This window comes from Melanostigma gelatinosum, assembly GCF_949748355.1.
Source record: "Melanostigma gelatinosum genome assembly, chromosome: 10".
NCBI lineage: Eukaryota > Metazoa > Chordata > Actinopteri > Perciformes > Zoarcidae > Melanostigma > Melanostigma gelatinosum.
Genome location: NC_136643.1, coordinates 16,266,309 through 16,283,160, shown reverse-complemented (window position 1 = coordinate 16,283,160; position 16,852 = coordinate 16,266,309). Strand labels below are relative to the sequence as shown.

General features: G+C 42.4%; 3 protein-coding genes across 3 annotated transcripts; 2 read left to right on the top strand and 1 right to left on the bottom strand.

Annotated features, from left to right (window-relative positions):
• Positions 1-48: 48 nt before the first annotated feature.
• Positions 49-2,674, bottom strand: cfap210 (cilia and flagella associated protein 210; the record flags this gene model as incomplete). Its single annotated transcript, XM_079276625.1, has 9 exons — positions 49-342; positions 428-592; positions 726-915; positions 1,043-1,182; positions 1,262-1,418; positions 1,516-1,721; positions 1,817-1,990; positions 2,121-2,320; positions 2,626-2,674. 9 exons carry the CDS (start codon positions 2,672-2,674, stop codon positions 49-51), a joined length of 1,575 nt encoding a protein of 524 aa, XP_079132751.1.
• A 1,132-nt stretch (positions 2,675-3,806) lies between these two features.
• phgdh (phosphoglycerate dehydrogenase) lies at positions 3,807-11,124 on the top strand. The gene is made up of 12 exons (XM_079277540.1): positions 3,807-4,032; positions 5,470-5,621; positions 5,709-5,774; positions 5,888-5,942; positions 6,097-6,195; positions 6,299-6,431; positions 6,517-6,665; positions 6,760-6,912; positions 9,180-9,318; positions 9,550-9,677; positions 9,754-9,976; positions 10,568-11,124. The coding sequence occupies exons 1-12, from the start codon at positions 3,895-3,897 to the stop codon at positions 10,720-10,722; spliced, it is 1,590 nt and encodes a 529-aa protein (XP_079133666.1). The 5' UTR covers positions 3,807-3,894; the 3' UTR covers positions 10,723-11,124.
• A 1,891-nt stretch (positions 11,125-13,015) lies between these two features.
• On the top strand, positions 13,016-16,464 carry klhl23 (kelch-like family member 23). Its single transcript, XM_079276923.1, has 4 exons — positions 13,016-13,117; positions 13,230-14,456; positions 15,535-15,687; positions 15,765-16,464. Exons 1-4 carry the CDS (start codon positions 13,108-13,110, stop codon positions 16,073-16,075), a joined length of 1,701 nt encoding a protein of 566 aa, XP_079133049.1. The 5' UTR covers positions 13,016-13,107; the 3' UTR covers positions 16,076-16,464.
• Positions 16,465-16,852: the final 388 nt, after the last annotated feature.

Sequence of the window (16,852 nt, the reverse complement as noted above, 5' to 3'; positions counted from 1 at the left end):
AAGGACTTTATTAAACCTTTGAAACCAGAATAGTCAGCCTGGAGTGACCTATAACTGTGTAAACCCAAGCCTCTGCTTTGCCTCTTGAAAATCTTTGGCCTCGTTTAACTTCTTAATGTTCCTGGTGGAACCAGAGGCGTCCTGAACGAGGGGGCTAGGCCCGACTCCTCGTGCGGCTTTGCAAAGTGGGAAGACGTTCCGCTGAGCCTCCGCCGCCGCTCTGATCATGTGCTGTGAATACTGCTGGAACTGGTTTTCCTCTTCAGCGATGAGCTCTGCATTCGTCACTTCAAACTCGCGTTCCTCTCTTCTCAGCTGCTGATGCCTGGCACTTTTATCAGCCTATATTTGAAGGATGACATGATAAATGTCAGACAAGGACCAAAACATTTTTCCAATGATTGTGGCGGAGACAGTCAACATTTACCATTTGTGTGGCATTGAAGTATCGTAGTTTTCTTCCATTGTCTTTCATCCTCTGAGCCTTCACTTGTTGTTTCTCAGAAAATATTCGGTCGGCCTCTTTCTTGGCCTGAAGTGTGTCTCGGGTGTCCTGTTCTGTCGATTTGTCCCTCTGCTCCTTTTCTTGTCTCTGATGAAACACAGCTTGTGTTTACAGGTGTGGGAACATTTTGTGAGCTGCAAATGGAATCTCAGGCAAAAATCCCTGCAGCTCGAGCCGGCGACGGTAACATCGTGTCGTGCAGCATCTGGACCTGTCTTACCATGAGTTCTCTGTGCTCAGCTATCGACTCCAACGTCTTAGCCTTCTTCTCCCTCTTCTCGCGCTGCTGTCGGGCCTTATTTGCGTCCTGCTCAGCAACAGCCTTTGCGATCCCCTGCTCCTCTCTGTCGGTTTGACCCTGTAGGACGGGCAGCTTGTTCGTGATCTTCTCTATGTGCGTTTGTGCCTCTCTGAGGAATGAAAACACAAAGATGATACACCAGAGGTCCGCTGTATGTTCGAGATGTGAGGACCGATGACCGGTTGTACTAGAAGCTAGGTGCGAAGGTTGATGTTTATTGTTCAGCTGGGCCTTACCTGACCAGTTCTTTTTCTTTGTCTTCCTGCAACTTCATCATTTTTTGCTTTGCAGAGAGAAAAAGTTTTCTTTGCTCCTCTTCAGCCTCCTGTTTTTGTGCATCTGCCGCTTTTCTGAGGTCCCTATTGGTGATATGTTCCTGTAAATGACAGAGTACACAGTATGAGTATGTACAGTGGTACACTTGTAGCAATTAGCCCTCACTGTTGAGGCCCTACCTTGTGAGCGTGCATGAGGTCTCTCCTCAGCTTTGCTTGTCTTTCTTCCTCCGTCCTTTGCTCCCACCGGTGGAGCTCTTGAAGGCGTTGGGTTTCCTCTCCGTCCTTCGTGTTCTCTATCTTCTGACGCTCTCTCACGAGCTCACTTTCCTTGACCCTAGAGAGAAGGAATCATAATCTCACATCTCTGATTCTCATTTGAAATCATCTGCAGCGTGTTCAACGCTGCTTGTTGGGTGAGGCGGGAGACTTACTGTTTCTTCAGTTCTTCTGCAACAGCCCGTATCCCGAGCTTTTTCTGAAGGGCTTTCTCCTGCTCCTGCCTCGAGGCTTCAGCGTCTCTGGTCTTTGTCGCATCCAGGAATTCTTTGTCGACGTCTTCAGAGGCATGTTTGATGCTTTGCTTCAGTTCAATCTGTGCCTCCCTTTCCTTCAGCACCTCTGTCAGTAAGAACGCACCCTGTGGAAGTAGCAATAATCATTCATTGTGCCGAAACATCAACATATATAGAGCCAAACATGTACATGTGACGATCATTGTAAAGCGATACCGACATGTAATCCTTTGACGCGGTCTGTTTGATAGAAGATCTGACTTTGGGCTTTTTCAATGGCCTCTTTCTGCTGCTGCTCCTGATATTCGGTCTCTTCTTTCTCAGCCAGTTTCCTTTTCTCCTCCTCAATCTCCTCCCGGATCTTCTTTGCCTCCATTCTTTGTTTTATTTGACGCTTTGATAAATGTAAAAAACATAAAGCGTGTTCACCTTTTGCACGGTTCTTTAGACCAGAACATTGTGCTTTTCATTGCGCAACTTTACATCTAAATTTAATAAAACGAATAAAATCTGAGGCAACTTACAGCGATGGTGTTGGGCCACAGTTTCACCGCCTCTTGTGATTGCAAATGCAAGGCCTGCCTCTGTTTTGCTGCCTCTCTCATCCTCTCCTTGTCTTTATCAACCTGGTTCGATTCATCTTGAATCCTCAGCCACTCACTCTTGGTTAAGACGGTGACTTGTCGGCGGTCTGGTGGCTGGATCATCCTGCTGCATTCCTCAGCTGAAGACCCTATTCAACAAAGAAGAAGAGGAAAGTACTTTGAGAAGACACGTTTATTTAAGGGGACTTTGTGTCATTAGGGTAGTTGAGGACTAAATGCTTTTCTCCAGAATATTATAGGATGCATATTTATTTCTTCCATGTTGGAAGTTCACTCCTACAGCCACTCTTATATTGTTCTGAACTTTGTGTACGTTAACGTTGCAGTCACCATTAAAGACTTGCATTATTGTCTATTAGCCATGACAGCTAACATTAGCTTAGCTACCGTCAGTAAAGGTTACTAAAAACTCGTTAGCTCTCACCTCTCTGACTGGAGCCTCTTCGTCGGCCATACTGAACCACCGAGGCCATTTGTATTCGGTATGTATTACCTGGTAATATTCAATTTAAAAGGACTATTTTAACTGAAACGGCTGGCGAAGTTTTAACTCTTTCTAGGTTACATACAGCTGTGCTAGGGTGCGCATTTGTTGTGTTGTATCCAGGCAACACTTGAGCCAATCCGAAGCATTTCCGCCTATGAACGACAGGTGGCGCTGCTTGTCCCACACTTTTGGAATAATTGGAATTGGATAAGGTGACGCCTTACCGGGTCTCTGTATAGTGACAAAAATTGCAAAATTAGATTCATATGACTGTTATCCCAGTACGTGAACTAAGATTCTGGTTTGAATAGTCAGGTGATGAACAGCATCTGTGAGAAACAATAGACTTGCCTGATCTGCTTTTAAATGAAGCAATGAACAATTTTAAGTTATTCTTTGGAATATTAAAATGATTTAAACAAAACCACCCACTATATATTTCATTTCAATAGCTTGATGTGAACCAACATAGTTTATGGTGAGTATATCTCTCGTATGGTATCATGTTAGCATAACATTAACAGTTGCATATGGTGTCCAAAAGAATTACAGGATATGGTTATTTTTATTTGTCAAAGGTACTTGACTTTACTTAAGTATTTACATTGTATGCCTCTTAATACTTTTATTCCATTGCACTTCAGATACATATTGGTGTTCTATTCAAGTACACACAGCTATAATCAACACATAATAAACATATGAGTGTGAACAGTATGATGTATTGCTATAGGGAAACTACATATACAGTCAGTAAAACACATTAAAATGCAGTTTGCATGTTAATGCACAAGTAATAATAATCCACTATTATATTAAATAATAACATAACACTGAAAGGGTCCATTCCCTGCATAATGAATACTTATATTTTTTTATATATTGTGTAATTTTACTAAAGAAACATTTTTGAATGCCTGCGGTGTGTAACGTTACTTGTGATCTTGCTATTTATTGCTACATCTGAGCACTTCTGCTACCTGATGACCTGACATCAAGCTGGTCTCCAGTACCTCCTTTTACAGCTACGTCACAGGGGGAGCTGCACGAGAGGCGGGTTCACTTTGAAAGGGGCAGTCTTAAATCTGATAAAAAAACATTAAAAACCGGCAGAGGGAGAAGCGACTCCCCGTGTTCATCAACTCACGGACGCAACACACCACCAGTTACGCACTGACCAGTAGCCCGGTGAGAAATCCCCAAAAAATGGCCCCTATCTCCATCAAGACCGTTTTAATCAGTGAGAGCGTTGACCCTCGCTGCAAGACGATTCTGGAGGAAAATGGCATCCGAGTTACAGAAAAGCCGAATATGAAGAATGATGAATTAATGGCGCAGATTAAGGTAAAGTTGCCACTCTGGTGTTGCGTAACGCCTTTCACATGCACGACGTGTCGTTTTTGTTTCTAGTACGCAATCGTTTTGAAATCATGACAAAGAAAAAAGCAAGCATCATTTTGAAGGCTCGTGTGTTTTTTGCAGCTGTGCTTGTCTCGGGGGTAGAATCAAGTAGCGTCTGTTTTATTTTTTTATGCAAAGTTTAATGTAAGGAGTGTGTGTGTGTGCATGTTTTTAGGTTACGTACTGTCACCATTCCTCTGAGCCCGACACGTATTTGTTGGGTTCAAATGTGACATGGATTTTACATGGAGTACCGCCCCCCAGGAAGCTGATGCAACTCATCCCTGACTTTACTGGGTATCCCATCTCTTCTTTTCTCTGCGTGCCACCATGCAGCACATTGGCAGCTATTATCAACTTAATGCAGAGGCTGTGCATGCAGCACAATCAAACATTTGCATTTGTGCATGTTCTATTTGTCGGATTAGGAAAAATGGGTTGCAGTGGAAATGTATGCATACTAACTCAAAGGATTGTGTTTTAAAGTGGAATCATGACTGGACAAAAAGCTCTGTTAGACCCTGGGGCTGAAAATGAGCTCTTTTTAGCCACACTGAACTCATTTAGACAGTTTCTTTTTTATTACTGCATCTTATGAGTTCATTTGTCTTGGTGTTTAGTAAGTGCACACAAAAAAAGTCTATCAGCATTATTAGTCGAGGCTGCAACTGGACCTGAAATAGCTGATCACAAATACAGGAAACATGACAAAAAGAAGCATTTGCACCATAATAAAAGTCAGAAAGGGTAAGATGTGTGAGGGACAATCGTCACACTCGAACAAGCTGACATGTTACCATAATTACAAAAAGATCTTATGTATGTATGTATGTATGTATGTATGTATGCCATAACATCACTCGCACAGATCAGGAGATCGCTTTGTTAGCAGCTCATGATCGAGCTATTGAGTTTATGCGCACACACAAAAAAACCACACGCGCATCTGCTATCACAAAGGCCTTTGGGTTCGTCCATTTGCTTTCACAGCACATTGTCCAGCACTGGAAGCGGACCAAGAGCCTCCTTTTCAGGCGGTCTCAGTCCGGTTGTTTCATGTGCACCAGCTTTGGCTCGACAGTTTTCACATTAGCCCAAACAAGCGCCACTAACGAGGAAAGACTGGTTTGGTGAAAAAGCCCTCTTAGCTTGCGTAGACACACATTTATTTAACTATGTATACTTTAACTGAAACATTTGAAAGTATAAAAACAGTTTGTATTGTGCCATAGTGGTAGAAATGACCAAAGTACTACATAGTAATTGACAACCAGGGAAGGTAATTTACCCCTTTACATGGTTGGTAATCTAGCCATGAGTAGGTTAATCACAGATCTAAAACACCACGAGATCAACCCAATGATTGTCTCCCCCTGCTAGGACTACGATGGCCTTGTGGTGAGATCTGCAACGAAGGTAACTGCCGATGTCATCAATGCTGCTGACACTCTGAAAATCATTGGGCGAGCTGGAACTGGCGTCGACAATGTGGATGTTGATGCTGCCACCAAAAAGGGTATTATCGTCATGAAGTAAGTTTCCAGTCTGTGCACAAATTTGATCAGTTTCAATATAATGTACTGTCCATTAACTGGAGACACTGTTTCTCTTTTCTCCAGCACACCAAGCGGTAACACGATCAGCGCCGCCGAGCTGACGTGTGCTCTGATGATGAGCCTCTCGAGGTGAGATGAGCAATTGTCAACATGCAGGGTTTTTTTTTTTTTTATTATTATTTTTTTTTTAAACTTTCATTGAAGTACTGTACAAATGTCAATTCATTTCATTCTGTTTCCAGAAATGTGCCTCAAGCCGCCATGTCGATGAAACAAGGGAACTGGGATCGCAAAAAGGTGAAAGGAGATTTTTAGTTTTGAAACGACCGTGTTTGCGGTTGACACACAAAGCGATCACTGCCGCATGGTCGGCTCCGTCGTTCAGCCAATCGTCGCTAATCGGGTGCGACACTTGGACGGGGGGTCATAGTTTTTGGTTCTATTTTTGCAGTTCATGGGTGCAGAGCTGTATGGCAAAGTGCTCGGAATAGTTGGACTTGGAAGAATAGGAAAGGAGGTCTCCTCAAGAATGCAATCATTTGGCATGAGGGTAAGTAAAGAGATTCGACGTTTCTCAGTGCTTAGTCACACTTTGATAATTCAATTGAACAAACACGGCAATATAGGTCTGTTTTTCCTCTATCACTGTGTAGACGATCGGCTATGATCCAATCACTCCGACTGAGGTGTCTGCCAGCTGGGGGGTCGAGCAGATGTCTCTGGAGCAGCTGTGGCCCCAGTGTGACTACATTACTGTCCACACTCCCCTGATGCCCTCTACTGTTGGTGAGTTTCACATATAGCCATCATCAACTGTCCCGAAAACAAGTTGTGGGATTTCTTTTCCCAACTGTCAATTTTTCTGTCCAAGGTCTGCTCAATGATGAGACGTTTGCGAAATGCAAGAAGGGAGTGAAGGTTGTGAACTGTGCACGAGGGGGGATCATTGATGAGGATGCTCTCCTCAGAGCTCTGGAGTCCGGACAGTGCGGAGGAGCAGGGCTCGACGTCTTTGTTGAGGCAAGATCATTGGAGCAAGTACACATTTCTTTGATCACTATTAATAGAGTTTCAGCAGCCTACGTCTTACTTTGTGTTTTCTGTTCGGCCACAGGAGCCTCCTAAGAACCGCTCATTGATCGAGCATCCTAATGTCGTCAGCTGTCCTCACCTGGGAGCCAGTACGAAGGAGGCTCAGGCTCGCTGTGGGGAGGACATCGCTCTGCAGATTGTGGACATGGTGAAGGGCAAGAGTCTGGTTGGAGCTGTAAGTTCTACTCTGTTTTTGTTTTTTTAATACCTTTTAAACCAAATAATTTGTCACTTGTTGAGATTTGTCGTTGCGAAACTTATTACTGGGGAACTTCAGTCATGTTGTGCTGCGCTTCCATAAAGTTGGGGAGACTCGCGAGATACAGATTAAAAAGAAAAAAAATCAATTCACCCGTTTATAACTCAAGCTTTCTGTCTAAAAGTTGCTATCTTTAAGCACAAGCCGCAGAGAACGTTGTGCAACTGTTTGCACTGGCTGAGTTGTCGATCGGAGTCCAAGCTTTTCTTAACGTTACTTCAATGATAAGGTTTGAAGGATTCGATTGTTTTCTTTTGGTGCAACATGTCAGGTGACCTCTCTTCTGTGTCAGCAGCATCATGCAGGAAGCTAACCATTGTCTCGCCGTTCCACAATTATAATGCAAAGCAAAAAAGGAGTGCATGCAGTTTGATGCACTTGGTTTCTTAATTTACTTTTTTTTTTTTAATTGTATGACATTGAAAGAGCAAATTTGTATTCGCTTACTTATTTGTTGATTCTAAGTTAAAAACAAGATAAATGGAGAAACAATTATTTCCACAAATGTAAACACTGCTTCAGTTCTCGTAGACTGCTAGCTTTCTTTACCTTCCTGTTTGAAAGTTATTACTTAATATTTTGGAAAATTAGATACGTGCAGATACTTGAGACATCTACCAAAGTAATCTCATCTTCAAAGTAGCCTTTTACTTTTACCGTCATGCACTAGTCTAGTTTATGCTTTGGGAAATAATGCACAATTCAGGCATCTTAACGTTAGAATTGCATTGTGAATACATTCCTGTGTCAAATCCTATATTCACTCAAGTTTGTGTTTGGAAATGCGTTGTCAACGATGTATATTGGACTCAGCGTGGATTACCATGTGTGTCATACCGTGTGACCACTATGTACTAATACTACGTAATTCCAGTCAAATTACTCTTAACGGGAGTTTTCATGATTTTGATCAGCTACCTCTGTTTCAGGATGTTAGTAGGTTAAAATCCTCAGGTATGAAGTTGGAATATATATCGCCACAAGTTCCATGAGTAGCAGTTCCAGGAGCTTTCTGTCATAACACACGATCTGAAGTTTGCCAAGTTGTCATGGATTTGTAGATGTAAGGTTTTCTCATCCATGGTGGCTTGAGTTTGACTGAAAGTCCACTCTTTACCTTGGAAACGGCAGCAGCTGGCAAAACAACCTCAATCACAACACACCATCTTCTAGGATTGTGTGACGTGGTCAAAAAGATTGAACACTAAATTGTCCTTGTGATTGTTTTTGCCTCCTGCTGTTTTTTTAGGGCGAGAATAAGCTTTTGATGAAAACATAAAGTTCAATTCAATTTATTTTTGTGTAGCCCAAAATCACAAATTACAAATTTGCCTCAGAGGGATTTACAATATGTACACATTTGACATCCTCTTGTCCCAGAACCCTCACATCAGAACAGGAAAAACTCCCAAAAAACCCTTTAACGGGGAGGAAAGAGGAAGAAACCTGTGGGAGAGCAATAGAGGAGGGATCCCTCTCCCAGGATGGACAGACGTGCAATGATGTCATGTGTAGAACAGGACAGTGAATTACAACACATTCAATGTAATTACAGCACATTCAATGTATGACACAACCACGACAGGAGGCAACACCTGGTCCAGGTAAACCCGGATACACAGGAACCTGTGAGGCGAGAAAGCACAGAGACTCTGGTGAATTAAACATATATCAGGGTTTACAGCTGTTTCTAAGGTTACTCTATTTGTGGAAAGATCGGTCGAGGGCAGGAGATTATTAATGTTCTCTCTAATAATTATAATCTTATCATTAAAGAAGTTCATGAAGTCATTGCTACTGAGGTCTATAGGGATACTCGGCACAACAGAGCTGTGACTCTCTGTCAGCCTGGCTACAGTGCTGAAGAGGAACCTGGGGTTGTTCTTATTTTTCTCTATTAACGATGAGTAATAAGCTGCTCTGGCATTACGGAGGGCCTTCTTATATGTCTTAAGACTGTCTCGCCAGAGTACCCGAGATTCTTCCAAGTTAGTGGAACGCCATGTTCTTTCAAGTTTTTGCGATGTTTGCTTTAATTTGCGGGTTTCAGGGTTATACCATGGAGCGAACCTCCTTTGAATGTGTACATACACATTTGGTTGACTGAGCCTGATTCACATCTCTGAATTCAAGGTCTGAAAGTAGACAAGACACCATCACCAGGAAAAATCTTTTTTCTGTAGGTAAATGCACCGGTTCTGGTCAGCACGTTCTCCCAGGATGCTCACCAGCTGATCAAACTTGGAGAAGCTGTCGGAGCTGTGCTGCAGTCCTGCACTTCTTCAAAGAAGCCATTCAAATGTGTCCAAATCACGACTCAAGGTAAAACTGCTGTCTAAACTACTGGTCTAACCAACCGGAGGGGCTTGTATAATAGGAAGATAGTGTCGTAACGGTTTTCCGCTCCCCCTGGTGGTGTGATTGGGGAAAGCACTGTTGTAGTGTGAAGATGCACTTTTTGCTTCAGTTTTTCCAAAATCAACATTTTTAATTTATAATGTGTCACTTGCTTGTGGTGGTAGTTGACTCTATGTGCTGTTTTCTTCAAACCAGGGGATTGCATGAAGTCCTCCACTGGTTACATGACTTCATCAGTACTGGTTGGACTGCTGAACCATGAATCTGGCTGTTGCCCGAACCTCATCAATGTACTGAGCCTGGCCAAGGAGTCTGGGATCACGGTAAAACATGGATCTCATTCCTGCAAAATGCCGCGTGACAAAAACGAAAGATAATGTTTTCATGTCGACTCTTCAGGTAAAGCAGACCCACTGTGCGTCTGACGGGGCCGCCAGTGGAGTGTGTAAGGTGGAGATCGGGGCCGACGGCTGCAGCTTCAAAGCCAGTGGTTCAGTTCGAGGTGGCATGCCGGTGCTGCTGGAGCTGAGCGACAGTGTGTTCAGACAGCCGGTCTCTCTCACTGGGAATCTGCTGTTCTTCAAGGCCTCCGCTAGTCCGCAGCTCCTCTCCTCAGTGGCTGGTAAGAAACAGAAATTAAAAAATGATGCGTTGACGTTCGGGGAAAATAATCTTATAACACTGAAGTTGTTAGAATCAGGAGAAAACTGATGGCTACAGCTAGTTGGTCTCCGCAGTAACACTCAGGATGGCTCTTAGGCTGGGCGAACATATTTGTGACATGTCAAGTAATCATAGGAAGTTTCACTTCAACATTCTTTGCGCTTTCATGAAGTAGTCTTTACTGTTTGAGACATTTTCTGGCAGTTTTTGGACACTGACATATTTGTCCATATAAGTACATCAGAGCAATGTTGTTGTTTTTTAAGGTGAGGTTAAATGCATAAAATTCAACCATTCCTGTTTCTGAGTATTTGTCACATCATTTCATGGACAATGAATACTGTTTAATCATCAGCGTGTATGTATGTTTGTTTAACGTGCCCTTAACTTTGAGTTTTGATGAAGATACTTTTCAAACAGTTGTTTTTTGACTTCAGACTTTCAATTTGGATGCAAGCTGGTACTGAGTTGTGACTTCTAAGGACATAAAAACAGTTTTTCTTGCTTTCAAATCACACCTATTTTCTCTTGTCGATTGCTCTTTGTTTAGGACTTCTGGCCTTGGAGGGAGTGGAGATCGAGTCCTTCAGTGCTCCCGCAGAGCGCTCTGGGGATCTGTGGTATTGTGTGGGGGTGTCCTCTCTCCCGACAGACCTCGGTGCCTTGAAGCCTTTGGTGAAGGAGGCCGCACAGCTCACCATTTAGATGACGGCAGCGCTGCTATCTGTACATCTTCAAGAGTGTCTAATACACTTGATCCCTCTTGGTCTTAGCGTTTACAACTAACAACTTACAAGTTGATCATTTGCAGTTCAATTCTTGTATTTTGATAACATTCCAGTGTTTAGGTGAATTTGAAATTCACTCTCATGTGCTGTTTGACCTTTATAAAGCAGAGGTGTAGAATAAAGAACACTTACTAAATCACTGTAGGAACAATTGTATTGTGTTTTTATTTAGTGAACTTCACACTTTTTGTTGTATTTTAAAGGGGAGGTATTCCACCAAGTTGCCAGTGTAGTAAGCTCACATGTACAGTTTAATTCAATCCAATACAGCAGCCTACAATGTAACTTCTAATAAAACTAAAGTTTAAAATAAAAGTCATATTATCAACATATGTTCTTGTAATCTATGGTTAAGGCAGAAGTTTATAGTATTGGATCACTTTGCATTGTGCAGGGGTACATGATATCTCGTAAAAGCTCGTCAAATACGATTCATCTCCAGTAAAACTACCCAACAGCAGTGGTTGGTGGTATCTAAGTATATTTACACTCATTCAGAGGGTAATATTGTACTTTTCAGACCACTACATTTCATTTTTTTAACATATGTTGCTAGTTACTTTCCAGGTTTAGAGTAATAATACTGAATATAATCAACAAATGCATTATTTATTATTGTGGTTGAAGATGACTTTATTGATCCCTTGGTGGAATTCACAACATATAGTACGGTATACAGTATATTGAAAAATAAGCCAAACTTTACCATCTGCAACACTTAAGTGTAATGTATACATCTTAATACATCAATAATTATGATTCAACAATGTCATAGAAGTTATTCTGAAATGGGCCAGTCTGCATAATCACTACATTTACATATTGTATCTAAAGTATATGCTATCCTAGTACTTTTAAAATTATAACTTATTTGTGAAAGAGTATTTCTACACTGTTGTATTGCTACTAGGCTGCTCTGAGTACTTCTTCCATCATTGCCCAACAGTATAAAGTACCTTAGACCTAGTACAACATGGACCACCAACATCAACAATTTGTAAAATACTGTCCGAAAGTCTCTAAAATGGACATATTCGTTAAAACGACTGACATTTAGATACAGGTAATTCTTTTTGTGATAAGTTGCCTAATTGACTCAAGTTCTGTACTATAGTACAAATTTGAGGTGGTTGTACTTTACCTGAGTCTTTTCTTTTCATGCCACTTTCTACTCCACTACATTAAAGAGTGCCGTATTCAAACATGAAAATCTTATGAAAGAAAACATAAATATAGTAAAATGAATAGCTCTTAAGGTAGCCACAGTGTGTAACGTTTGCTTTGATTGTTGGTGCAGCACCTTGCCTTCAACAGTTCCTGGATGTGCGTGACCACTCTGCATTGTTTGAGCTAATAAAAGGAAAAAAAGTAATAAACTATTTTGATAGTTTGTCATTTTTAATGTAATACACATTTGCTGCTTTTAATGACAGCATTTCTTTAAATTCAGTTTTTTCTGATGTTTTTACAAAACAAGCAATCCATTTAATGGAGAAAATAATCATTAGTTGCAGTTGAACACCACTTCAACCAACTACAGTAAAACCCTGCTTTTACATTAATGCATGAATAATAATCTAATTATATAAGAGTCACAGGGGACATTTTCGGCAAAGTTGGCCTTTTACTTTTAATACTTTATACTTTTACTTAAAGGAACAGTGTGTAGCATTTAGGGGGATCTATTGTCAGAAATGTAAACCATTAAGTATTTAGTTTTCTTTAGTGTTTAATCGCCTGAAAATAAGACTAGTTGTGCTTTCGTTGTGTGAGAACTCCTGCAGGAGTGCATCTCGTGCACTGTGCTGTTAATCCCGGTTAGGATTAGGTAAAGCCTTGACCACACTGAAAGTGGGTTCAAAACCATGGCAACGACAAGAATGAGGCAAAACACGGATTGTGAACAGTGCAATGGCTTCTTTCTAGTGCGCTGCTGAAGGCGACGCTCATTTGTATAAGATTTGTATTCTCTTATTGGCGCTTCTCCGCCAATACTGTTCCTCACGAGACTGGATTGAGGTTATATTTAGGCTCGCGGAGAAAACAGCGTGTTGGGTGATTCCGCTGAATGGTTGCTTGGTTTTTGTCAAGGACCTGCTGGTGGAGAATTGCTGCAGAAGCGGGGAGGAGGAGGGCGAGGGGGGGATGGCCGCTGCACATCAATACCAAAATAGGATAGAGCTGCCCGCGACAGTCCTGCACGAGCTAAATTGAGGTCCGTGTGTTGCTGTTTTTGAAGAGGAGCGTTCAAAGAGAGGACGCACTGTCAAGCGTTCAACAACACCGGGACAATCGTGGAAATATGATGAGAGGTAATGTAGCCTTCTATTGATGAATACAAAGGTAAACACAGCTATTGGCACCGCGGTGTTCGTAGGTTGTGTCACATGGAGCACTGACACGTTTGCATGTGTTCTCCCATAGATACTATGTCACTTAAGCAAGCTGACATTTACGCATACGACTTCTGTGACGGCGACCACCCCGCGGAGCTCCTGGACGCCCTGAGGCATTTCTACATCGGTGGCCTGTTCACCGACGTGGCTCTGCAATGTGGCGACTCCGGGCAGGTGTTCCACTGCCACAAGGCGCTGCTGTCAGCCCGCAGCTCCTATTTCAAAGTCATGTTCACGGCCGACATGAGGGAGAGGTCGAACGGCGTCGTCAAGCTCACCGGCGTGGACTGCGGGGTCCTGAGCGCGCTGGTGAACTACGTGTACACCGCTCAGCTGAGCATCACGCAGGGGAACGTGCAGAGCCTGCTGGAGGCCGCCGACCTGCTGCAGTTCGTCTCTGTGAAGCGAGCGTGCGAGGAGTTTCTCGTGCGCCTCCTGGATGTGGACAACTGCTTGGGGATGCACGCTTTTGCCGAGCTGCACCTGTGCGCCGGCCTGGAGAGGGAGGCCCGCAGGGTGATGCTGAGCCGGTTCACGGAGCTCATCCAGCAGGAGGAGTTCCTGGAGCTGGATCTCGGGAAGGTGAGATCGGTGTTGGCTGCTCAGAACCTCACCGTGCAGAGGGGCGAGGTGTTGATAGATGCCGTAGCCAAGTGGGTGACCCATGACTTGGATAATCGCGTTCACTGTTCTGCAGAGTTGCTGCACTCCATCCATCTGGACCTTGATGAGATGTACTTCAAGGCTACTTTAGAGGTGCACAGACAACGCTTGCCGAGCAGTGAAGACATTTTAAAATCAGTGATCGTTCAGGCGTTAAGGTCCAGTGCAGACGTGTCCGCAAGCAGAAAAATGTCTTCCAGCATGTATGTCATCGGTGGATATTACTGGCACCCTCTTTGTGAGGTTCACATCTGGGATCCCATCAGCAACACCTGGGTGCAAGGAAAAGACATGCCTGACCACTCGAGAGAGAGCTACAGCGTCAGTTTACTTGGAGCAAATATCTATGTGACCGGTGGTTACAGGACAAACACTGTCGAGGCTCTGGACACGGTTTCGGTTTATAACTGTGACTATGATGAATGGACCGAGGGCTGCCCCATGATCACAGCGAGATACTACCATTGCTCTGTGGCGTTGCATGGCTGTGTTTATGCCATCGGAGGATACAGAGGAGGAGCTCCAGAGCAAGAGACAGAATGTTATGATCCCTTGAAAAAGAAATGGTCCCCTTTGGCCAAAATGATCCAAGGTATGCAAAGATTTTAAGTGATGTCTTCTGTGAATCAATGAATTTAAGATAAAGAAGAAAGAATACATCACTGTTGACAATCTCTCTACGCTATGAGTTTAACAGCTGTTCAATCACATCACATGATCTTCCTTTTTCATTCTTCTATCTGCTGACAGAGATCATGTGTGATTGAAAGCTCCTGAACAGCTTGGATGACATTTTTTGGAAGATTGTTTTTTCTTCTCACCTGCTGATTTAGGTCAAGAATGACCATTGGACCTCAATAAATTTATTCTTCACACAAGTTCCACTTCTTTCTGAGCTTTCAGCCACATCCTGAATCATCTCCTGAACCTAGATATAGCTGAAATCCACGAAATAAATTGAGAAGAGGAAATTGAATGAAAAATAATGCATGTTTTCACATTTTATACAATTTAAAACTGCACTAATCCATATTTTCGCATTAACTCTGGATCAGATGACGACTGAAATTGGTCGCTCCATATTGACAAACCCACAAAGCATTGTTCACCTCAGATCTACGGATCATTTTTAGCTCATTGTTTTGGTTTGATGGCCCACAATTGTATAGTTCAATCCCACTGCTGACATCAACGGCAGCTGATTCTGTGTCTCTTTCCAGGCAGCAGCAGGGTGAACAGGTTGTGGCTGCGGTGGGTTTTGTCTTGTATTATCCTTTGAGCGCTCTTCTATATCACTGATGCTCCGTAGACGGGTGCCAATGATCTTCTGGGCGGTTTTAATCACCCGCTGTAGAGCCCTCCTGTCCTGTGCCAGTTTGCAATGTTTGCAGTCAGGATGCTTTCTATTGCGCCTCTGTAAAAGTTGACAAGAACTTGGCACAGGAAATTAGCTTTCTTTGCCAGGATGGAGATATGTATGATGACCATGTTGTTTGTGATGCTGATTCCTAGGAAAGCCTTTAACTTGCTCCACCTGAGCTCCATTGATGTAAAATGATAAGGCGCTTCCTCCAAATGGTCAAAAAATAAATGAATGCAGTGTTTAAGTCATTTACATTTATAGACGTGAGTGATTGATCAAATACTTATAACCTCTGTTTCCTTTGAAGGTGTAGGAAATGCCACTGCCTGCGTGATGGGAGATCAAATCTATGTGACCGGAGGTCACTATGGGTACAGAGGAAACTGCACCTATGAAAAAATCCAAGTCTACAAGCCAGATGTCAATGAGTGGAGTATCATTACAATAAGTCCTCATCCAGGTACGAGAAAAACAGGAAGGGATAGGAATGAATATATGCTGAATACTGTATTCTGATTTGAAATCCTCTGTTTTCAGAGTACGGGCTGTGTTCTGTGTCTCTCAACAACAAGCTGTATTTGGTGGGTGGACAGACGACTGTCGCAGACTGCTACGACATAGAGAGAGACGAATGGAGACCAATATCAGTGATGAAGGAGAGGCGGATGGAGTGTGGGGCGGTGGTGATTAATGGTTGTATTTATGTAACAGGGGGATACTCCTACTCAAAAGGGACTTATCTGCAGACCATTGAGAAATACGACCCTGAGCTGGACTCTTGGGAGATTGTGGGGACTCTTCCAAGCCCAGCCAGATCGCATGGAAGTGTTTGTGTTTACAGTGTTTAGTGTCAAACCCTCATCACATCATTTTGTGCCAAAATGGATCAGATTGTGAACTGTACTCTGTCAAAGTCTGCAAATGTCAGATACTATCACACATGTCGAGTTAGCCCAGTATAGCGGCTGTTAATAGAGAGCTACCCATTTGCCAAAGTGTGAATATAATAACAAGCATTTCACTTAAACTCAGGGGCTTCATCATTGGCACTTTACTTTTGAGTATTTCTGTTTTTATAGATGAAAGAAAAGACTGAAAAGAGAAAAAAGATTACTGTATATGAGTATTATTCAAATCCACTTCATATATATATATATGCAAAACCCATCTCACTGATGTACGACTCCAAATAATAATTTCCCTTTATTAATAGAAATGTACTGTTACTTGATTTAATAAATCACACTACCAGTATGATGTGATTTCTGCCTGAATTCATAGTGAGCTCCATATAAGGTACATTGGACTATATACGTTTTATCACATTGTTTCTAAACAGTCACTGTGAGATTTATGTTTGGCTCCATCCTAGACGGTCAGCTTTTATATAACAATTGATATAAGTTATAGTGTAGAGGCAAGGCAAATGCAGAGCAATTTTTGTAAAGGCAATTAAAGGTGCTTTACAATATAACAAATCTAATATTACAAAATTATAATTTGGGATCATAAGAGAACACAGGCGCGCTTGATTGCTTGCTTCAAAAAGAGAACGGGAATGTGTTTGTTTCCCGAAAACAAATTCACAAAAAAGTCTCTTTAATTTCTTTTAAATCTTTAATTTA